Source organism: Sminthopsis crassicaudata, chromosome 5 (assembly GCF_048593235.1).
Source record: "Sminthopsis crassicaudata isolate SCR6 chromosome 5, ASM4859323v1, whole genome shotgun sequence".
NCBI lineage: Eukaryota > Metazoa > Chordata > Mammalia > Dasyuromorphia > Dasyuridae > Sminthopsis > Sminthopsis crassicaudata.
Window position 1 is genome coordinate 199767957 of NC_133621.1, and position 24463 is coordinate 199792419.

A 24463-nucleotide genomic window follows, 5' to 3' on the forward strand; every position below is an offset into this window, starting at 1 on the left:
GTTCTTCTATGTTGTTCCTTTCATTTATAGTTAAACTCCTTAAGAAAACTGTCTCCATTGAGTCAAGTGTAAATACTGTGTGGATACAAGTACAAGTAAAATGAAGACAGTTTTTGTTCTCAAAGAGCTTAATTCTACTAACAAAAGACTACATAAAAGGGAAGCTGAAAAGCAGGAGGTATAGAAGGAAAAAGTGGAGAAGTACAGAGAATGAAGGATGGCTGCTCCATTTCCTTTCCTCTCACTGTCTTATAAACTTTCTATAACCTGATTTCTGACTTCACCATTCAATTGAAATATCTTTCTCCAAAGTTACCAATACTATTTAATTTTTTTTAGTCCTCTTCCTAGTTTATCTTTCTGTAACCTTTGACCTGATCAAACATCATCTTCTTGTCTCTTTAATTTTTTGTGACCTTACTCTTTCCTGATTCTCTTCCTTCTTCCTCAGTCTCCTTTGAATTTTTATCCAGATTTTAGCTGTTAACTGTGGGTGTCCCTAAGACTCCATGATGGGTGTTCTTGTATTCTCTTTCTCTTAGTTCTAGTAATCTCTTCAGCTTCTATGTATTCAATTATTATCTTGGTATAGATAATTCTCAGATACATTTATCCAGCTGTGATCAACTTTGTATTGGGAATTTCAAACTGGATATCAGGTAAACACATTAAACTGGCTTGTCTAAAACAAAACTCTTCTTTTTCCCCAAAAACCTCTTCTGAATTTTCCTGTTCTTATTAAGGATTACCAGTCACCCACAGTTCCAGATTCTCTCCCTTCTTTCCTCCCTCTTCCCTTCCTTAGAAGTTTGATATAGATTTTATGTGAACAATTCAGCAAAACATTTTCACATTAAAACTAAATAACTTATTTCTAAAGAATTGGTATGTCAGAGAACAAATTATGGAAAAAAATAAACCATTTCAATAAAGAAAATGGCTATGATGAAACAATTTACTATACATAGCTAAAGCAGTCCTTGGAGAAATTTTTATCTTTAAATACTTTCATCAGCAGGAGGGGGGGGAAATCAGTGAATTAAATGTGCAACTGAAAAAAATCCTATACTTCTTCATCTTTCCATTTTATGTAATGTTTACCATTCTTTAAGATAATAAAAACTTAAATGACATAATAGTTCAGTTAGTACCGTATGTGTTACATAAGAAAAAATTATAAGAGCAAAAAAACCCCAACAAAATGAGAAATAAAGAGAAAATGGGGGGAAATTTGTTTAAAATATTTATTGATTTTTTATAGTTCATTTTCTTGCATCGAATCTTAAATTTAACATGTCAAGCTTCATGTTTCATATATATATTTTTATTGTTATGTATCTTTTTGTTCGATTTTTTTTGTCTCTAAAGATTTAACATAAAATACCACTTGAGCTTTGACAGATAACAAATTGTGCTTACTAGAAAGTATATGTAAATGATGTTGTTTCATAAGAAATTTACCTATATAGTTGTTTCTTCTAACATTAAGGAATCTTTGGGAGGTGAAAAATGGTGAAGAATTGAGGATGACTCTAAGATTGCCAGTCTAAATATCTGGGAAGATAATGTTGTCCCTAATAGTAATAAAAGGATTAGGGAAAAAGATAGTAAGTTCTGGACATCCAGTTGGAGATGCCTGAAAGGCAGTTTAGAGCTTGAAGATTGAGGATCAGTTGAAAGGTTGGGGCAGGATAGATAGATTTCAGAATCATCATCATAGAGATGGTAATTAAATCCATGGGAGTTCATGAGATCAAGTGGAGAAGAGAGGGCTATATACTCACATACATACATGCATACATACATACATACATACATACATACATACATACATGAATAAGAACTTTCATTTTAAATTTTTTAATTTGGGAGTTGTTAATTTCCTCACTTTTAATAAATGAATAATTACACATATTATCAAGTTAATTGAGTCACAGGTATATTTATCTGTTATTAAAGAAAGTAATTCTTAATCCTTGGTGAATATGTTTAGTTTTTTCCCTAAGAAGAGGGAAAATATTGAATACAATAGCTTTGTAAATTAGTTGAACTCAACCAGACTTGTCTACAAAACAATTTTACTAATCCTTGTTTTATTTAAGAATTTTATGTTCTATTTAAATAATCTTTTTTGATGAACTTAATATGAAATGTTTCCTTCCTTCTCTTTCAGAGAGTAATTTACCATGCTTGATAAGAGACCATTTGATTAAGGGAAAGATAAATGAAATTGTATGCTCAAAGGGCAAAGATGGTTAGGTATAAAAGCATTTGCTTTCTTCCCTTTAGAAAATGATTTTTTTTTCATATAACTAAAAATAAAGATGTATTTTGGATTATTTTGGATTTTAACTTTTATTTCCTGATTTTTAAAATATATATTTGATGTATGGGATTGCCTGTCATCGGGGGGAGGGAATAGAGGGAGGGGGGGTAATTTGGAAAAATGAATACAAGGGATAATATTATAAAAATATATATATATAATAAAAAAAATTAAAAAATATATATATATATATATATTTGATTAGATGATCTCCAAAGTTCTTCTTACTCCTAACATGTATAACTCTCTAAACAAAATATTGTACAAAATGATAAAACACTGTGTGTGTGTGTGTGTGTGTGTGTGTGTGTGTGTGTGTGTGTGTGTGTGTTTATGCAGCTTATTAAGGAGGGTGGTAGCAAAACACTATTAGAAGTAATATTTATCCAGGTAAATAAATTAAACCTGCCATTTTTTTTTTTAACTCTTTCTGCTTTTTGCTTTTAAGACATAAACACTAAACCTCTAGTTTCAATGCCGGTTAAACTCTCCTGTAAGCTATAGTCAGAGTTGCATAATCCTAGAGGATTGAGAGTTAAGGGGCTTGCTCATGGTTACACGGTCAACTTGAATCAGAGAACTGAAATCAAGGTCTTCCTGATTCTGAGCTTTCTGTTCACTAAACCATCTTATCATTTTAGCTTTTATTTTAGAAAACCATATTTTCTTATGACTTGTTTCACAAATTTTTATATGTAAGAGAACATTTGTAATAGTGCAACTTCATTCTTTTTTAATATGACTTTTCAGGTTCTGTGGAATTGTTTTTAAGTGTTAATTAGTAAAAGATTTATGAAATTTGAGAATCTAAATGAATTTTTCTCTTTTTATAGAAAAGAAAACGAAGAGAAAAAGATGATGATGTTGTAAGTCTTAGCAGTCTGGACCTTAAGGTAACTGATTTTCTGGTTTATGTGTCTCTGCTAAGGCAAGGAAATATAAAAATACAAATCCTGTCCAGATCTGTAGTTTTCAGGATCTCACAGTGAAGAAACTCTTTAACCAAAGCAGTTTAACAATTTTTTCTATAATTTATGGTCTTAATGATTATATCTGAATATTTGAACATATTCAAATAACATTTGAAGTAATGGTATCAAAGATTCTTCCTGCATAATATAGGTTCTCTCTGTGTCTTATTTTGTAATTAGACATTTCCTTTTTGAATATCATTATCTAAAAACCAAAATGAAAGATAGCAAAGGAATATTGAGCTTTAAATGATTAAATGATACATATATATGCATATAATATTTACTGAAAGCAAATCCAGAAAGCCAGCACTTGCCCATCCAAGTCTAGATGAACTTGACAAATGATGGAGAACATGTTTGATTGCAGCAAATCAGTTTTTAAATATATTCTCCAAAATTTGTGCATTTTAGAAATCAAAAATTTTTGTAGCACTTAAAACATATTAACTAGGAATTGAATATTTTCAGATATTTCACTTGTGAGGGAGTTGAACCAAGATGGTGAGAAAAGACAAGGACTAGCCTGAGCTCTCCCTAAAACCCCTTCAAACAAACTGAGAGAAAAAAAAAATTGAGAGGAGAAATGAGAGTGAGGGAAGTCATGAAAAAAAAGGCAACATTTTGGTAAAGGAGACACATACATACACACAAAAGAATGGAGAAACAACACCTTAAAAAACAGGGTAGGCCAAATCGTAAAAGAAAAGAGGCACAGAAATCCTAGGAAGACTATAATGCCTTGAAAAAACAGAATTGTCCAGATAGAAAAAGACAAAAATTTACTGAAAAGATGGAACTCCTTAAAGAGGATTGACCACATGGGAAAGGAAGTACAAAAGCATACAGAAGAAAAGCGTTCCTTAAAAATGAAAATTGGGCCAGGGGATGCTAATGATTTCATGAGACATCAAAAAACAATAAAATTAAAAGAATGAAAAAAGTAGAAGACAGTATGAACTATCTCATTGGAAAAATAACTGATCTAGAAAATAGATTAAAGATAGATAACTTAAGAATTATGGAACTATACTTGCCATCTAGGGGAGGGGATAGAGAGAGGGAAGGGAAAAGTCGGAACAGAAGTGAGTGTAAGGGATAATGTTGTAAAAAATTACCCAGGCATATGTTCTGTCAATAAAAAGTTATAATTAAAAAAAAAAAAGAAGAAGAAGAAGAAAGAATTATGGGACTACCTGAAAGCCATGACCAAAAAAAAAAAAAAAAAAAAAGAGCTTAGGCATTAACTTTCAATAAATTATCAAGGACATCTGCCCTGATATTCTAGAACCAGAGGCTAAAACAAAAATTGAAAAATCTACTAATCACCTCCTGAAGGAGATCCCAAAATTAAAACTTTGATATAGCTAAATTTTAGAGCTCTCAGGTCAAGGAGAAAATATAAGCATCCAGAAAGAAACAGTTCAAATATTGTAAAGCCACAGTCAGGATAACACAAAATATGGAAGTTTTTAATTAGAGGATCAAAGCACTTACAATATAATATTCTAGGAGCAAAAGAGCTAGAATTACAATCAAGAATAACCTGCCCAGCAAAACTTAAGTATAATTCTTTGGGGCAAGAGGGTGAAAATGGATATTCATTAAAATAAGAGGATTTTTAACTCTACTTGATGAAAAAACTAGAGCTAAATAGAACATTAGACTTTCAAATACAAGACTCAAGAGAAGTCTGAAAAGGTAAGTGGGAGAAGAATCATAAGGGATTCAATATTTACATTCCTACATGGGGAAAATGGTAATTGTTACTTCTAAAAACTGATGTAGGGCAATTAGAATATATACCTAGACAGGGGATACAGGTATGAGTTGAATATGATGGAATGATTATCAAAAAAAAAATTAAGTGGTGAGGAAGGGGGATATCCTGAGAAAAGTAGAAAGGGAGAAGTAGAATCTGACATAAAAGATACATGAAAGAACTTTTGCAGTAGAGAAAATGGGAGGGATGGAGACCAGGGTGCACGTAACCCTTATTCTCATAAGAATTGGCTCAAAGAGTGATAACACATACCCTCTCTTGGGTACAGAAATATATCATACCATACAGGAAAGTAGGTGGGAAAGGAGACAGAAGTTGGGTTGGGGGTGGGGAGAAGGCAAGAGTGGTTGTTCATAGAAAGGAAAGCAGATTAAGAGAGGTCAAAATCAGAAACAAAACATTTTTAAGAATGGACAAAGTGAAAGGAGAGAGAGTAGAATAAATGGAGGAGATAGTATGGAAGGAAATACGTTAGTATAACTGGAAAAAAAGTTTGATAAAAGTCTCATTTCTTAAATATATAGAGAACTAAGTTAAATTTATAAAAGTAGGAGCCATTTTTCAGTTTATAAATGGTCAAAGGGAGGCAGTTAGTTGGTATAGTGGATAGAGCACTAGCCCTGAAGTCAGGATGACTTGAGTTCAAATCTGGCCTCAGATACTTAAACACTTTCTAGCTGTGTCACCCTGGGCAAGTCACTTAACCCCAATTGCCTCAGCAAAAAAATAAATAAAATACAATTATATATAAATAGTCAAAGGATATGAATGGGCAGTTTTCAGACAAAGTAATCATAACTATATAATCATTAGAAATGTTCTAAATCACTATTGATGATATTGATGAAAAGCACAAATTAAAATAACTCTGAAGTACTACCCTATTCCTGTTAGATTGTCTATTTTGACAGAAAAGGAAAATTACAAATGTTGGAGGAAATATGGGAAAATTAAGACACATGCATTGTTGGCTGAATATGTATACTGATTCAACTGTTCTGTAGAGCAATTTGGAACTATATCCATAGGGCTACAAAATCATACATAATTTTTGCCAAGCAATACCACTTCTAGGTTTGTATACCAGAGATATAAACAAAAAGGAAAAAGGTGGCAGCTCGTTTAGTGGTGGTATTAATGGAATAATAAGCAGGATTTTCAGAAAAACCTGGAAAAACTTATATGAACTGAAGTAAAGTGAAATGAGCAGAACCTGGAGAGCACTGTACATAATAACAGCAATACTGCATGATCAACTGTGACTTAGTTATTCTCAGCAGTATGCTCCAATACAATTCTGAAACACTTTTGAGGGAAAATGTTATCCATCTCCAAAGAAAGAATTAATTGAGTCTGAATACAGATTAAAGCATATTTTTTACTTTATCAACTTTTATGCTTTCATTCCCAGTGGGGCAGGGGCAAGACAGAGGGGGAGAGAGGAAATTTGGGACTAAAAATTAAAAAAAAAAATGTTTAAAATTATTTTTATCGTGTAATTGGAAAAAATAATATATTAATTGAAAAAAAAATATGATTTTTATCTTTATACCCTTATGGGTTTGGAGTAATTTTTCAGATCTCTTTTTCATTTTTCATATTATAACTATGTGATAAAATTTTAAGAGTGAGTGTGTGTGTGTGTGTGTGTGTGTTTGTAAAGACAGACAGAGACAGATCTGGAAATTTTTATAGCACTATTTTAGTTGTAAGAATAAACTTGCCCTAATGGAAGGTAAACCTGGAAAGTAAACCTGCCCTAATGGAAAGAGAGTTAGTCTTTAGAGTCAGAAAAATTAGGATTAAACTCTTGCCTCTGACATAACTGACCATTGTGATTCTAGAGAAGTCATCTAAATTTTCAGTGCCCTAATCAACTCTAAGGCTTTAAGTTAGTAAAGGAGACAGAAGCCAATTGTCTTTTTTTTTTTTTCTTTTTTTTTTCATTTTTGATTTTATTGGGGTTTTTTGGTGGTTGTTTTTTGCTGAGGCAATCGGTGCCCAGGGTCACACAGCTAGGAAGTTTTAAGGGTCTAAAGCCAAATTTGAACTCAGGTCCTCCTGACTTAAGGGCTGGTGCTCTATCTACTATACCAACTAGCTGTCCTCATTCCCCTCCCCCCCCAATCTAATTTTTAAAGAATGATTTTCTTCTGTGAACTTTTGTACCTCCTTTTGCGCTTGGCCATTCCTCTTTAAGGAACTCATCTCTTCAGTGAATTTCTGTCTTTTTCCATCTGGACAATTCTGCTTTTCAAGTAGAGATTCTACATTGATGAAATTACAGTTCTGCTTAGAGCAAAAACAAAAAAACTTTTAAAAATATTTCATGAAAGCCTTTTGTGGAAAAAACACATAAATCAGGTTACCTAATTTGTTATTTTTCATTGTAAGCTCAATGCCCACATGCAAAGACGAATCTTTTCAGACTTAGCTAAAACTAGTTGATTTTTTTTTTTTTTCCAGAATTGTTAATCTGTTCTTAGGGTAAAGTTACTCTTCAATGCAGTAATTAATTCTGTTCTATATGAGTCAGCATTGTTATTCGTGGGCTTGTTTGCAATTTTTGGCCTATTACATTTGAAGAACTGAAATCCTTGTTCCTACAGTGATAATTCATCCTTTAATATATTTTATATTATTATAGTATTGCAACTGGTGAATCAAAAATTTTGACATCAAATAATATAGAATTACTTTTTCTTTTAATAGTATTTATTTTTAATACTATTTTATTACATGTCAAAACCATTGTTACCATTCATTTTACAAAATTTTGAATTCCATTAAAAAAAAAAAAAAAGAAAAGAAAAAATACGGGAGTAAAGGATCTGTGATTTTGTTTGCATGTGGAACTCTATTTGGAATTTCACACATATAAAATAATAAGTTTTAGAGCTGTAGGAAACCTTAGAGGCCATTAAATTTAACTCCTACCATTTCACAGATTAGGAAATAGAAGTATAGAACAGTTTAGAATCTGTAGCCAGGGACAAGATATTCCAAACAGCAGGCTCATCACTCTATACACTGGAAAGAAGAGAAGGAAGGGAGGAAATAAAGGAAGAAAATGAAGAGAGGAAGGTAATTAAAAAGAGGAGATATATATAGATAGAAATAAAAAAAGCAGCTAGATGGCACAGTTGATAGAATGCCTGGCCTAAAAATCAGGAAAATTCATCTTCTTCAGTTCAAATTTGCCCTCAGACACTTATTAGCCCTGTGATCCTGGTCAAGTCACTTAACCCTGTTTTCTCATATATAAAATGAACTGAAAAAGTTCACTCCAGTTTTTCTGCCAAGATAAACAATGTGGGGTCATGAAAAGTCAGACAAGAGTGAAATGACTCAACAATATATAAACAGAGAGGGACAAGTCATGCTCTTAAAAACTCTTACTCTGAAGGAGATAACACATAAAAGAAAGTTCATCTCCAGGCCAAATTCTTCCTCTGACTCCCTAAGGGTTGAAGAAGAGAGGCAAGACAGGAAAAGGTACCTCCAGTAGCGAAAGGAAAAAATGTGTTATTATAATTGTTCAGTCATTTTCAGTTGTGTCCAACTCTTCAAGACCTGAGGGCTAGATTTTGACTTGGTCTTCCTGACTCTCTTTCAGACACCCTATCCACTATACTACCTACCTATTGGAATTGTTTAAAAGCCAAAAGAGTGAAAACAGTTTGCAGTTTTCAGTCTTAACTATAATAACGTAAACATATTGAGTAATTATTATGCTGAAATAACATGTAAGAAAAATATTGACTTTTGAGTAAACAATGAAACATGATCTATTTTTGTGTATTATTTAGAAACTATATAACAAGAAATTAAACATTTATTTTATTGTAACTTAATATTCCTCTTAAGTGGCCATTTTGTGTTATAAATCATCATTGAACTAATCATGTTTCATTTTTTTCTTAGCTAAAGTTTTATTATACTCAGTTGTAAATCCACCTTTACTATTTTATTGGGTTTTAAATGATTCATTTTAAAAAGAACATAATGTTTGTCTTTCTCAAGGTGTGTCCTTATTGCCATTATTATCTTAAAGAAAACACAAAGGATAATGTTTACCTTCAGGAAGTAAAATGATACATTAAGAAATACTGAGTCAGGTTGTTTTTTTGACCAAAGTTCTTCATCTGTGTTTGTCAGTTGTCAGCCTGGCTTTCTTATAAACCCTAATACTTGATAGCATTTTTAATTTATGAAATAAGAAAAGCATCGCCATCACATGGTATAATAAAAAGATGGTTGCACACGAAATTGCAAATCTACTATGCACAATTTGCTTTTGCTTTCAAATAACAACAAAATTATTTAAATTTCTTTTTCCTTCCCTCCCACCTGTAGAATTGGCTATCATTAGATTAAAATAAAAGCATGTGTATGTGTTTGTGTAAATATGTGTGTATGTATATGTGTATATATACACATGTATTTTATGTAAAATTATTTTATTCTATATATATTTCTATTTATCAGTTCTTTCTCTGGATACAGATAGTATCTTTTTTCATATGCCCTTTAGCTAATTAGAGTATTTATAATATTCAAATTAATGTATTTGTTCAAATTTGTTCTTAAAATTATATTATTGTTACATACAATGTTCTCTTGATTCTGCTCATTTCACATTGAATTATTTTTATGCCAGCCCTTCCTTCCATATTTTTTCTAAAATCATTGAGCTCATTATTTCTTATAACACAATAGTATTCCATAAAAATCATATCCAGCTATTTGTTAAGTCATTCCCTAATTGATGAGCATCCAGTTCTTTACTACCACACATTTTAGAACATATATTTGGAACATTTTCCCTAATTATCTTTGAAAATGTCCCAAGTAATGGTATTACTGAGTCAAAGGATATTGTTTGTTTAATAACTCTTTGGACACAATTCCAGATTGTACTCTGAAATGATTGGGTCATTTCACAATTCCACCAACAATGAATTAATCTTCCAAGTTTTTCATATCCCCGATAACATTGGTTACTTTCTCTTTGTATCATTTAAGCCTATCTGATAAGTATAAAATGATATCTCAAGCTTGTTTTAATTTGTATTTCTCTAATCAGTAATAATTTAGAGCATTTTTTCATATGTCTATAAATATTTCAGTTTCTTCATCAGAAAATTGTCTGTTTATATCTTTGGGTCATTTATCTGTTGGGAATGACTTGTATTCTTATAGATTTTACTTTTTTTTAGATATGACAACTTTTTATGATAGAACCTCCCCCCCAAAAAAAAATTTTCTGCTTTCCTTTTGATTTTGGCTACATTTGTTTTATTTGCATAAAAACTTTTTAATTTCATGTAATCAAAATTTTCCATTTTATACTTAATTGCTCTCTATCTCTTGTTTATTCATAATTTTTTCTTTTGTGCATAAGACTGATAAATAATATGTTCTATAATCATCTAATTTTTATGTAAAATCTCTTTTATATCTAGTTCATATATCCATTTTGACTTTATCTTGGTAAATGTGTCTATACCCAGTTATTTTTACTCACTCTTTTCTTCAAATTCTCTCTTTTAAGCCTATCCTGTATCTTTTAAGCCTAACTATATCTTTTCTCTTGCCTTTACCTTTTACCCTTTATCTTTATTTTACCTATCCTCTAAAAGTCCCTCCCTACCTATTATCTATTCATCCTGCCTTCTTAATCTTAACCTATGTGCTCTTCTAAAAGTCCCTTCCCTACAAATTCCCTCAGTTTCTTCATCTCTCTAGAAGTTTAGAAGACTTCTAAACCTCTTCAGATGTATTGTTTCCTCTGTATTGGCTCTTCCTTTCATTCCCCATTTTCATGAAATAATTTTTTTCATTTTTTCATACCCAGTTTTGTTTTTAGGATTACCTCGTCGTCATACTCAACTGAGCTCCAGCCTTTCTTTCAAACTACTTCCCTAATGAGTTTTAAGATTATTGCTATTAATACCTAATAATTACTATTATTAACATACTCATATATTTTAAGTAAACAGTTTGATCTTAATCAGTCCCTTGTTAATCTTTAAATTAGTCTTTAATTATTTCCTTATATTTCTCCTGATGTTGATTTTCCATTGAGTTCTTATTCTTTTTGTTACAAATACTTCAAAGTCTTTCAGTTAATAAAATATCTATTTTTTTTTTATTCATGATTCTGCTTAACTTTGATGAATAAGCTATTCTTGGATACAATCCCAGGTCTTTTGCTTTTTGAAATAAAAGTTCTAAGATGCAAGTTTTACCATGTAACGCTTCTTTTCCTGAATATTTAGGGAAAGTGATTTCATCTTTTTTTTTTTTTTTTTTTAATGCTAGGTAGTACATTTAAAGTATTGCTCTTCGAAAATCAGCACATCTAGAAAAAGAAGGAAAGTGAGGATGGGAGTTGGGGCAATTAATATCTTGAAAAGCTATTTCTAGTAAGAGTCTGATATCTAAGCTATACATAGAATAGAATATAAGACTGAGAGCTGATCTCCAATGGTTTAGTGGTCAAAGAATATAAACAAACAATTCTTTCTCTTTCTCTCTCTCTCTCTTTTTTTCTCTCTCTGTCTCTGTCTCTCTCTCTCTGAAGAAAAATAGCTTTTTATTTTTCAAAATACATGTAAAGATAATTTTCAACACTCACTCTTGCAAAATCCTATGTTCCAAGTTTTTCTCCCTCCCTCCCCCTCTTCCCTAAATAGCAAATAATCCACTATAGGTTAAACATGTGCAATTTTCCTAAATATATTTCCACTTTTATCATGCTGCAAAAGAAAAATCAGATCAAAAGAGGAAAAATGAAAGAAAAAACAAGCAAGCAAACAACAACAGAAAAGTGAAAGTACTATGCTGTGATCCACATTCAGTCCTCATAGTCCCCTCTCTGGAGGCAAATGGCCTGTTTATCACAATTTTATTGGAATTTTCCTGAATCATCTTATTGTTGAAAAGAGTCAAGTCCATCATAGTTGATCATCATATAATCTTGTAAACAAACAATCTCAATTAACAACCAAATAAGAGAAATGAAAAGTAAAACAACCTGGAAATTTCATTTCACATTCAATAAAAGAACAACAGAATGATAGAAAAATGATAAAAATAGGCAATGTTGGGGAGGCTACAAAAAAGTAGATCGTAAATGGAGCTTTCCATTCTCAAAAGCAATTTGAAATTGTCTTTTTTTTTCTTTTTTACAACTAAAATGTTTGAACTGAGAATCATATTCTTAAGTAGTGTTCTTGTTTGGTGTTCTGGAGGTCTCAGAGCAGCCTTCCTTTCAGTTCAGTAATCACCACAAGAATAGCCAGATGTTAAAGTGCAAAATCTTTTATTATCTCCTTCACAATCTAGTTTCCTTGCCTGGGGCCCCGGGACAGCTTTCTGGAACCTTTCAAACCGGCCTTGGTCTCAGTGGTGGGAAGCAGGAAGACAGGCCAGCCATCATGAGGCTGATGAAGATGGAATGAATCTCTCTGAGTCCGAGGGCTTGTGCTCTTTCAGCCTCCAGCCACCACAAAGGTGGACGATGGAATGAATGTGTCTCTGCGTTCCTTCTGAATCTCTCTCTAAGCCCTACTGAGTCTGTCTCTGGCTCTAACAGGCCTTTGTCTCAGTGGAGAAATGAAGGAGGAGAGCCTGCCACCACAATGTTATGAGATGGAGTGAATGAATCTGGCTCTGAGTATGAGTCCCCCAGAGAGCCACAAGGAGCCTGATCAAAGATGGAATGAAGCTCTCTCTATGGCTCCGAGAGCTTGAGCTCCTTCCTCCAGTCTTTTGTCTTCTCTGGCTCGGACTCTGGCTGAGGCTCCCAACTTATATGCTCTCTTATAATTACATTATCATAAGTGTGAATCTTGTAGAACTATATTAAATACTAAGTACATGTACTGAACTAGAGAACTGTTAAGCACCATGCTAAACTAGATAACCATTGTATTTATCAATTCTATGACTTGACACCTAGTAAGAATCTTTGTTTCAGAGTTCTGGCCTGTAACAGGGCATAAACCCCAACAAAGTTAAAAAAACAGAAACAAAGCTCCAAAATATTCATAGCAACACATTAAAACAAATGCACAATGATTAGGGAATGGATAAATTATGTATCATTACTGTTTTATATTATCACCACATTGTAAGAAATGCTGAATTTGAAGTCCAAAAAGCATAACAATATTTAGATGAACTGATGGTAAAAATAATGTTCATGATGACTATCATTGTCATTGGAAATAATACAATAAAAGATGAAATTTAAATCTACATAATTTTAATTAGGAAATTTGGCCCATAAGAATAGATACATAAATATACCTTCCTCCCTTTTTGGATTATGAGTATGAAACATTTCATATATTGACAAGATTCTATATACACATTGATTAGTTTTACTAAACTGCTTCTCCCACCCACTTCTTTCTTCATCAGAGATGGCTTTCTGGGTATGAAAAACTAGGGGAAAGGGGAAGAACAAAATATATAAATAATCATTTAAAAGATACAGTCCATTGTTTTAAGGTAAGTCAATTTTTTACATATCCCCAAATTCTAATTGGATTATTATTTCCTTTTATAATAAAAGCAAAAGCAAATGAGATTAGTTGACCAAGACTATTATTAGATTCCTTTATGTGGAAAGAGTTAAGAGGTGACAAACAGTTCTGATTAGTGGAAAAAAATCAGTGAAGGTCCTAAAAAAGAAATGACTAAAACAAATCCTTATGGCAGATTAATGGGGGAAATGACCAGGAAAAAAATGTATAAAACTCTTTTTAGACATGGTCACTGAAAGAGATGGTTTTATATATTTGTTAGGATTTTTTCATCATAAGGGAAAATTATATGGAGTAGTGATGTGAAATGATAGAAAAAGGAATGTACATAGAGGAGGTAATAAGATAACTTAAGGGATTTTGTTTGAATTTGTTGGCTAAAATAGAGGTTTGATATGAGCCCTTCTATCTGGGAGTTATCATTTAGTCAAGTATTTATTAAGCAGTTAACCATATGCCAAGCACTGTGTTGGCTACTGGAAAAACAAGAAGAATTAAATAATTTAAACTTACAAGAAGTTTGACAAGCATATATAAATAAAAAAATTGTGTAACAAATGTGAAGTTACTACAAATATATACAAAGTAGTTCAAAGTAGTTAGGACACTAACATTTGAGTAGAAGAAAGTAATTTTTTGAGACAAAGGAAAGAAAAGAGCATATATATATATGTATGTGTGTGTATATATATATATAATTGTCCTGTAAGCAACAGGAAGCCATTTGAGTTGGTTGAAGAGGGAGTGATATGATCAGACTTTTTGAGACAAAGGAAAGAAAAGAGCATATATATATATGTATGTGTGTGTATATATATATATAATTGTCCTGTAAGCAACAGGAAGCCATTTGAGTTGGTTGAAGAGGGAGTGATATGATCAGACTTATGGTAAGGGCAATTGGATTGAAGTGGTGAGACACAAGACAGGGAGACCAAGAAGATGACTCATAATTGACAAGATAAATAGTGCTGTTTAACATGCCATTTGCATAGGTATAAGACTATGTAGTTCAATAATCTTTTTTCCTTTTTATTTATTTATTTTTTGGAGAGGTTTTTTTTTATTTTTCAATTGCAAGTAAAGACAATTTTTAACATTCATTTTTTATAAAGTTTTGAGTTACATATTTTCACTCCTTTTCTTTCTCTCCCCCTTCCTAAGACTAAGCAATTTGATGCATTATATATATATATATATATATATATATATGTAATCAGGTGAAACATTTCCATATTAATCATATTGTGAAAGAAGAAACAAGCCAAAAGAAAAGAACTACCAAAAAAAAAGAAAAAGTGAGAAAAGTATACTTGAATCTGTATTCAGACTCCATAGTTCTTTTTTCTGAATGTGAATAGAATTTTCCATCATGAGTCTTTTGGGTGTTGCTGAGAAGAACTAAGCCATTTCTAGTTTATCATCACATAGTGTTGCTTTTACTATGCATAATGTTTTCCTTGTTCTGCTCATTTCACTTTGTTTCAGTTCATATAAGTCTTTCCAGGTTTTTCTGATTTCCCCCTGCTCATTTCTTATATAATGATATTCCCTTACCTTCATATATCACAACTCCTTCAACCATCCCCAATTGATAGCATTCTTGGGCATTCTCTCAATATCCAATTCTCACATAGTGGATTAAGTGATGAGCCTAAAGTCAGGAAGACTCATCTTTATGAGTTTAAATCTGGCCTCAGATGTTTACTAGCTATGTGACCTTGGGAAAGTCACTTTACCCTGTTTGCTTTGATTTCTCTGTAAAAAGAGCTGGAGAAACAAATAGCAAAGAACTCCACTTGTTGCCAAGAAAACCCCAAATAGGGTTATGAAAAGTCAAATGTGACTGAAATGATTCAGCAATAAAAGAGACACAAAAAATACTGGAAAAAAATAACACCTTAAAAAACAAAATTGTCCACATAGGGGAAAAAAGTACAAACCTTTACTGACAGATAATTTCTTTAAAAGCAGAATTAGTCAAATGAGAAAGGAGGTACAAAAGCTCAGTAAAGAAAATTATTCATTAAAATTTAGATTTAGATTAGAAAGCTAATGATTACATGATCAAAAAACAAAGTCAGAAAAACAAAAAATAGAAGAAAATGTGAAAAATCTCATTTGAAAAATAATTGACCTGGGGGGGGGGGAAGATATCTCCAGGATAGTTAATTTAAGAATTACTGGATTATTTGATCTGATCATAAGATCAGAGATAGAAATTAAACATCATATTTTAATAAATAAGCCCCCTCAATATCCAAGGACCAGAGGATAAAATAGAAATTGAAAGAATCCACTGATCATCACTTGAAAGGGATCCCAAAATGAAAAATCCCAGGATTATTGTAGTCAAATTCCAGGGCTTCTAGGATAATGAGAAAATTCAAGTAGCTAGAAAGAAACTATTCAAGTAATGTGGAGCTATATTTGGAATCACACAAGATTTAGTAGCTACCCCAATGAAGAAGTGGAGGGCTTGGGATATGATATTCTGGAAGACAAGAGTTGGGATTATAGCAAAGAATAGCCTACCCAGCAAAACTAAATATAATCCTTTGAGAAAGAAAAAAATGGATATTTACTGAAATAGAGGACTTTCAAGCATTTCTTTTGAAAAGACTTGAGCTGAATTAAAAAAAAAAGACTTTTAAATATAAGGCTCAAGCATAAAAAGGTAAACATGAAAGAGAAATAAGACACTCAATGAGGCTAAACTGTTTACTTTTCTATATGGGAAGATGATACATGTATCTTGTAAGAATTTTATTATTAGGGCAGTTAGAAGAATTCTACATAGAAAGAGGGTGTGAAATTAAGTCAGTTATGTTAGGATGTTTTGTTTTATTTTTAATGGATAAGCAAGAAAGGGATACCTTGGAAGAAGGGGAAAGGGAGAGGGGAAATGGGGGAAATTATCTCAGATAAAAAAAGATACATAAAGGTTTTACAATGGAGGTAAACATGGGGGGGTTGTTTGAACCTCACTTAAGCCAAAATGGTTCAAAAAAGGAAACATCTGTATATTCAACTGATAATAGAAATCTGTATTCCCCAACAGGGAATTAGGAGGGGAAGAGGATAGGATCCAGGAGGAGGTGATAAAAGGGAGAGCAATAGAAAAAGGCAGTGGTCAGAAACCAAACAGACCTAAGAGGAGAGACTGGATAAAAAAAGAAGGATAAATAGAAGAAAAATTGGATGGAGGGAAATGCAGTTAGATATCATAGCTATGGATACCAATGGGATTAACACACCCATAAAATAGAAGCTGATTGCATAGTAGATTAGAAACCAGAATCCTACAATGTGTTGTTTCTAAGAAACACATTTGAAACATATCCACAGTTAAAATAAGAGGTTTGAACTACTTCAGCCAAAGTAATAAAAATGATAATTTTACCAGTTAAACCACCAAAAAGTTTATAGAGCTAGAAAAAAAATTTTTTAAATCTGCTCTGAGAACAAAAGAACAAGAATATCAAAGGGATCAATGAAGGAAAAAAAAAAAAAAAAGCAGCCCAGTTTCACCAAATTTCAAACTATATTACAAAGCAGTAATCAGCAAAACAATCATACTGGTGAATCACTGAAATAGACAAGGTACTGTGTTGAGTGAAGATCCTGAGAAATTTCTGGGTAATTAATAATTTATTAATTAGGCTAGGTAAGTTGATGGTCATTGATTTCTCTTAGTGACCAAAAATGCCTGTGGAGACACTGAATGCCTTAAACTTTTTTTTTTTCTTTTTTGAAAGAAACTGCTCCTGCCAGGAAAAATCAACCTTGATTGGTGGGTATTTAAAGGAGGAGGCAGCCTAAAATCTTCCACTCTTCTAGCTGAGAGTCTAATTGATCATGAGACTCTGTTGCCTCCAGCAGTGTGGATAGAAGACTCCATAGACACTTATAATTCTGATTGGTTTTATTTTCATGAGCAGTATCACCCTAAACTCCAGTGAAGCCATGGGCTTATTCCCTAAAAGCAAGGATTTAACTAGATTAGATTAGATTTATATTCTAAACATAGTGGGTTTCTGCCCAAAGTGGAGAAGCACATGTTTTCCAAAGAATAGGACAATCTCATCAATCAGCCATGTTCCTCAGAGACTGGCTGATTGATCTACAGGGACTTGGCCCTAAAACAGGAAATAAGAAGCCTGGATCCTAATTAATAATGGGTTATTATATAAGTAGAAAGTAATCATTTTCAGTATACAATACATAGTAGTAGATTACCATAGTCATTTAATGTTTGATTAATCCTAAGATCTAAGAGTTTTTTAAATAAACAGTTGATTTTAAAAATTGCTAAGAGAAACAGTTTGGCAGAAAGTAGGCATGGACCAACAACTCACCATGTATACCAAAGTAAAGTCTAAATACATATATGATTTAGGCATAAATAAATTAGAAGAGCATAGGAAAATGTACCTGTCAGAACTATGGGTAAGGGAAGAGTTTATGACCAAACAAGAGACAGAGGCAGGTTTTAACAGGAAGAGAAATAGATAATTTTAATACATGAAATCAAAAAACGTATATAAACAAAACTAACAGACAAAATTAGAAGGAAAACAGAAAACCGGTGGGGGGAGGGGAGGAAGAGAGGAAGAATTTGCAACAGGTTTTTTTGTGAAAGATCTTGTTTCTCATATAAGGAACTGAACCAAATTTATAAAATTAGAGCTGTTCCTCAATTAACAAATGGTCAAAGGATATGAATAGGCAGTTTTGAGCTGTCCATAGTTACATGAAAAGAAATACTCTAAATCTTTACTAATTATAGAAATGCAAATTAAAACTACTCTGAGGTACCACCCTACACTTATCAGATTGACTAACAGGACAAAAAAGGAAAATGACTAATACTAAAGTTGATACAGGAAATTTGGGATACTATTGCATTGTGGAATAGTGAACTAGTTCATTCTGAAAAACTATTTGGAACTATGTCCAAAGGGCCATAAAACCTTTTACCCAGCAATACCAATACAAAGAGATGAAAGAAAAGGAAAAAGTGCCTATTTGTACAGAAATAATTATAGCAGCTCTTTTTTGTGGTGTCCAAGAATTGAAATTTAAGGAGATGCCTGTCAGTTAAGGAATGGCTGGACAAGAAGTAATATATTATTGTGATGAAATGTTACAATGCCTTAAATATCCAGCAGAATGATTTCAGATTTATACATTGAGCAACTGTGAAAGACTTAGCTACTCTGATTAAGACAGTCATCCAAGATATCCACAGGATCCATCATGAAAAATGCTGTTTCCTTGCAGAGGTGATATATTCTGAATGATATTTTATTTTTTTCTCTATGTTAATATCCCATTTTTAAAATTTTTGAGTTATATAAATCATCTCTTCTCCTTTTATCCCATCCTTAAAATGATAAGCAACTTGACATAGGTTATACATATGTAATCATGCAACAAAATATAGAAGAAATGGTGAGCTCTGAATGAAGATTGAAACATACTTTTTAAAGTTTGTTTTTTTTTTTGCTTGTTTTCCTTTTGAAACATAGCTAATGTGGAAATGTTTTTTACATGATTTCATATATAAATTAAATTATTTGCCTTTTCAAGAAGGAGGGAGGAAGGGAATTTGGAACTCTTAATTTTAAAATTTGGTTGTTAATTTTTTGCATACATGTCATTAGGAAATATTTAATGAAATAAGTAAAAAGATTTTAAGATATAATTTCTATTTTCTTGATATTCAGCTTACTAAGTACAGCACTTTTTGACTCTGTTTTAGACGCCTACCCCTATGAAATGTCCTTTAATTTCTAGTGTCTAACTACTAAATATAGGCTTCCCCAGGGATATCATTGTCGTCTAAGTGAGGAAGCTGAAGCAAATAGAGCTTAATTACTTGCCCAAGAGCACACAGCTAATGTATGTATCTTGTGATTATTATAAAAAAAAAAAAAATTTCCTTTTCCTTCAGTGCCAGATATATAGTAGTTTCTTAATTAAAAATCAGTCATTTATTTTTATGGGTCTTATAATTGTCATTTTTCTGGAAAATACTGTTTGAATAACCTTAAAATAAGTTTATTTTTGACTCTTTACAAAATTTTTCAGTCCTTTTTTTCACCAGTTGAATAGGTTTTCTCACTCTTCTTTATATAAGCACCTAAGATAATAAACAGGCAAGTCCAAGTTTAATAAACATCAAGAATAAAGGAGGGATGATTCCTTCATTGTACTTACTGTCTTCAAAGTACTCATAGTCTAGTTCTGGAGATAATACACAAATCAATTAATAATAAAATAAGATGGTTCAGGTTTATTCCTGCTAATGTGGTTATTCAATTCTAACAAAACATTGTTACATGAAACAATTCTATAGGAAACAAATAGTCCATATTATTGTCTAATGTCAAATTTGCATCTTGCTAATAACTTTATATTGGTGTTTTCTTGCAAAACATTGACAAATACTAATGACATGTGATCAGTGTGAAATGGCATAGTATCATTTGGTCAAGATCTCTGATATAAATGCTGTGGAGAGACCCTGATATGGAAATTCCTTATATTGATGTGTGTGTCATTTTGCCCATACTTTATATTCTTAGTTTTCTGGTGCCTCTGAGTTTTAAGTAATTCACTCATGGTTACACAACTAGTATGTGATAGGTAGAACTGAACCCAACCTTTTTCTTACTCTAAAGTCAGCCTTTTATCTACTATTTTATACCTCCTTCCATAATAGGTTGAATCATACATATAGACTTTTAAATCATCTTAGAAAATAAAGGGAAAACAAATCAATAATAAAAGAAATAAAGTATAAAAAAAGAGGAATCTTTGATCTTTTCTAATCCGATTCCTCTCCCCTCCCCCAGTTTTACAAAGGAAAACAAAAACAAAAACAAAAAAAAAAAACCCAGAGAAGTAGAGTGAGCATAAATTGAGTCAGAAGTTGGGCCTAGACCTAGCATCTTTTCCATTATGACCCTGGTTAGGGTAATATGTACAGTAAATAGTAGAAGGTTATGTGCCAAATTGGGATATGTGACTTCTATTATAAGAGTCTTAGGGTATGATGTGGGTTGGAGTGATTAGAGACAGTTTAATGAAAGAAATAAATTGGACTTTAAAGCCAGGTCCTTTGTGAACCTTAAATCATATCCTCACAAATGAAAATAGGATTTGGCATGTCAGGTTCTACAAAATGCAAAGCTGGAGCTAGAAGGGGTCTTACATGTCACCGCTAAACCTTTCACTGATAGAAGACAGTGAGACTCAAAGATGTTTGTTAGGATTACTAAGTGAGAACTCGGGTTGTCTGGATAGTGACAAGGTGAGAATTCAGGTTGGACAATCACAAGGTGAGAACTCAGGTTGACTTGATGGAAGGAGCAGGCTCATTGGCTGAGGTGGTTCTTCCCAGAAGCCCTTGCATTATCCCATGCCCATTCTCTGGGAGAATAAAAGAGAGAACAGTGGGCCTGGAAAGTGAGATTGGCCTGGAGAAGGATAAGAGCTGGAGGAGATTCAGAGCCAGGATTCAAGGAGAAGACTCTGTATTGCATCAGGCTTGACGGGGCTCTCTGCAGGAAGGGAAGTCACTTCTCTGGACAAGAGTTAACAGCAACTGCCTGGAGACAATGGTTCGTTACAGGAAGAAGAATCAGTCTGAGAGATTTGAGTAGAAGACACAGCAGATCTCTTCCCAGAGAGTGATCCGGCAGCTTCTAGAGACGACAGCTCGCTAAAATTGGCGTCCACACGTGGGGCAAGGACTTTTGCTTATCCTGACAAGAGGAGCTAGACCAGACCTTTGCAATTTGGCGCCCGAACAGGGACAGACACGGTCCTGATTCCAGTGGAAAAGCTTCCGATCTAGATCTCAGTCTCTCTGACCCAGAACCGTGAGTAACGAGGAAACTTTGTTAAAGATTAAGTGAGCGTGCTAATAGATAAATAAGGAACTTAACTTGTTAAGGGCTAAACCAGGAATCTCTTATAGCTGAAATGGGGCACATGTTAGCTAAATTCAATCCCTGGACCTCAGCCGACTCAACCCCAGCCCCAGAAGCAACCTCAGCTCCACCCCCATTCAGGAGTGGTACTATAAAGAGTATAATCAAGATAATTGAGGAGCAGAGTTTACTTGTAACCTGGGTACAGATTGCTAAATTCTTGGCTGCATTAAGATACACATCCCCTTGGTTCTTAGAGGAAGAAAAGATAGATGTAGATAAATGGAAGCTAGTGGGATATGAAATGAAGGAATTTCAAGCAAAATATGGGCCTCGTTCAATTTCTGCAGAAGTATTTTATATCTACAACATAGTTCAATTAGCCTTAAACTATCAAGCAAGTTGTAGGAGAAGGAAAAGTTCTAAAAATGAACAGAGGAGGAAGTGTGAGGAAAAAAGGAAAGATCAAGATCTTTCCCTAGACCAAGAGGATTTAAATGAGGAATTATGGTATGATTCTCTTGAAGAAGCTTCAACCCTGCCTAGAGAACAGATTTTTGACAGGCCCACATCAACCCCACCTTCAGAGATGGAGGAAGAAAGAGGGGAAGAGGCAGAAACACAAACAGAATTGCCTGTGAAGCAGCCTAAGCCTATGACAAGATTAGAAAAAGCATTGGTTAAAGCTAAGAGAGAAGGACAGGATATAAGTGATTTTATACATGCATATCCTGTGATTGAAGAGATTGACTCTGTAGGTAAAAAAAGAAGATATGCACCTTTAGATTTGAATAAAATTAAGGATTTGAAAAAAGGTTGTACCCTTTATGGGGCTACATCAGCTTATGTCAAAATGTTACTAGATGGTTTGTCTTATGAAGTCCTAACCCCGAATGATTGGAAATCCATAGCAAGGACATGTCTGGAACCTGGAGAAAATTTATTATGGCTTGCGTAATTTCATGAATTATGTAAAATTCAAGTCAGATGCAATTTGGAAATAGGAGTTAACACACAATTCACTTTTGAGCACTTAGCTGGTGAAGGTCAGTATGGAGAGAATTCGGAACAGATTAATTATACCATGACAATATATGAACAAATTGCTAAGGCTGCAATAAAAGCTTGGGGTGTCCTTCCTGGACAGAAAGATCGTGGAGAGGCTTTCACTAAAATACAGCGAGGTCCCAATGAACCTTTTGCAGATTTTGTGGGACGTTTGCAAACTGCTGTCAAAAGAACTATTGGAGAAAATTCAGCTACAGAAATAATGACCAGACATCTGGCTAAGGAAAATGCCAATGAGATTTGCAAAAGAATTATATGGGGATTAGACAAAGATGCTCCTTTAGAGGAGATCATAAGATGCTGTGCTACAGTGGGAACAAATGCTTTTTACACCCGGACAATGATGAATGTGGAAAGGCAGGGTCCCTCCTGGCAAGGGACTTCTAGAGAAACTCGGCGATGTTTTCAATGTGGAAAAATTGGGCATCTAAGAGCTCAGTGTAGGTATGAAGATACAGTGATAAGACAGGGTGAAAGAAGACCTAAAACCCCATGTCCAAAATGCAACAGAGGATTCCATTGGGCATCAGAGTGTAGAATAATTCAGGGAAATGGGATGAGGGGCCCAGGTCCAGGGCCCCAGGCAAAAAAGACTTGGGGCATGATGGCAGCTGATGTTACACCCAAAGAACCTTTAGAAGGCCAGGACTCTGATTTAATCAACCAGCAGAAAAGCAATCACATGGCAGAAAGGGATTATCTGATAAGTCAGCCCAAAGGCAATCAGATTGCAAAAATGGATTACACTTGGGGAGAATACAGGCCTTTTAAACCAACAGGGCTGTGTCCAGTGCAAACAATTCCAATGTAATTGCCAGATGATGAGAAGAGATTTAGAAAGTGGTAAATAGAAGGTAATTAGATAGGTTAACTGCCTGGGAGAGAGGGTTTGCTTGTATTTCTTCAACAGGAGAAGGAATCAGATGGGTGCCAACAAGTCGTATTTGCCTTGTCCATCAGAGAGAGACAGAAAAAGAGAAAGACCTCAAAATAAAGGAGAAGATCTAAGAAACATCTGACACTGAAAGAGCATGGATAATAAGAAGACTGTTAAAGAACTTTAAAACCAGCAGGAATCATTGGACTTCCTCACACAAGATGAGACTAATGGACAATGGACTTATGGACATTTATAAATTTTCAATTTATGATTATGTTATATACTTCTAGCATGTGTTACGTTACTATGTTACTATGTGCTTATGTAATTTATGCAATTATCTGTAATACTTCCCATATTGATGGATTTATGTTTCAAGGTCATTTATGTAATTATCTGTAATACTTCCCATATTGATGGATTTATGTTTCAAGGTCATGACTGTCCTATGTTCTAAATCAAAAGAAAGGGGGAGATGTTAGGATTACTAAGTGAGAACTCGGGTTGTCTGGATAGTGACAAGGTGAGAATTCAGGTTGGACAATTACAAGGTGAGAACTCAGGTTGACTTGATGGAAGGAGCAGGCTCATTGGCTGAGGTGGTTCTTCCCAGAAGCCCTTGCATTATCCCACGCCCATTCTCTGGGAGAATAAAAGAGAGAACAGTGGGCCTGGAAAGTGAGATTGGCCTGGAGAAGGATAAGAGCTGGAGGAGATTCAGAGCCAGGATTCAAGGAGAAGACTCTGTATTGCATCAGGCTTGACGGGGCTCTCTGCAGGAAGGGAAGTCACTTCTCTGGACAAGAGTTAACAGCAACTGCCTGGAGACAACGGTTCGTTACAGGAAGAAGAATCAGTCTGAGAGATTTGAGTAGAAGACACAGCAGATCTCTTCCCAGAGAGTGTGATCCGGCAGCTTCTGGAGACGACAGCTCGCTAC

General features: G+C 33.5%; 1 protein-coding gene across 1 annotated transcript in view; it reads left to right on the top strand.

Moving 5' to 3' along the window:
* The window catches only part of NET1 (neuroepithelial cell transforming 1), a 75909-nt gene that overhangs the window by 21705 nt on the left and 29741 nt on the right, over positions 1-24463 (top strand). Inside the window, exon 3 of the mRNA XM_074269416.1 lies at positions 3160-3219. Within this exon, the coding sequence (XP_074125517.1) occupies positions 3160-3219 (60 nt within the window). The remainder of the gene's footprint in view (positions 1-3159; positions 3220-24463) is intronic.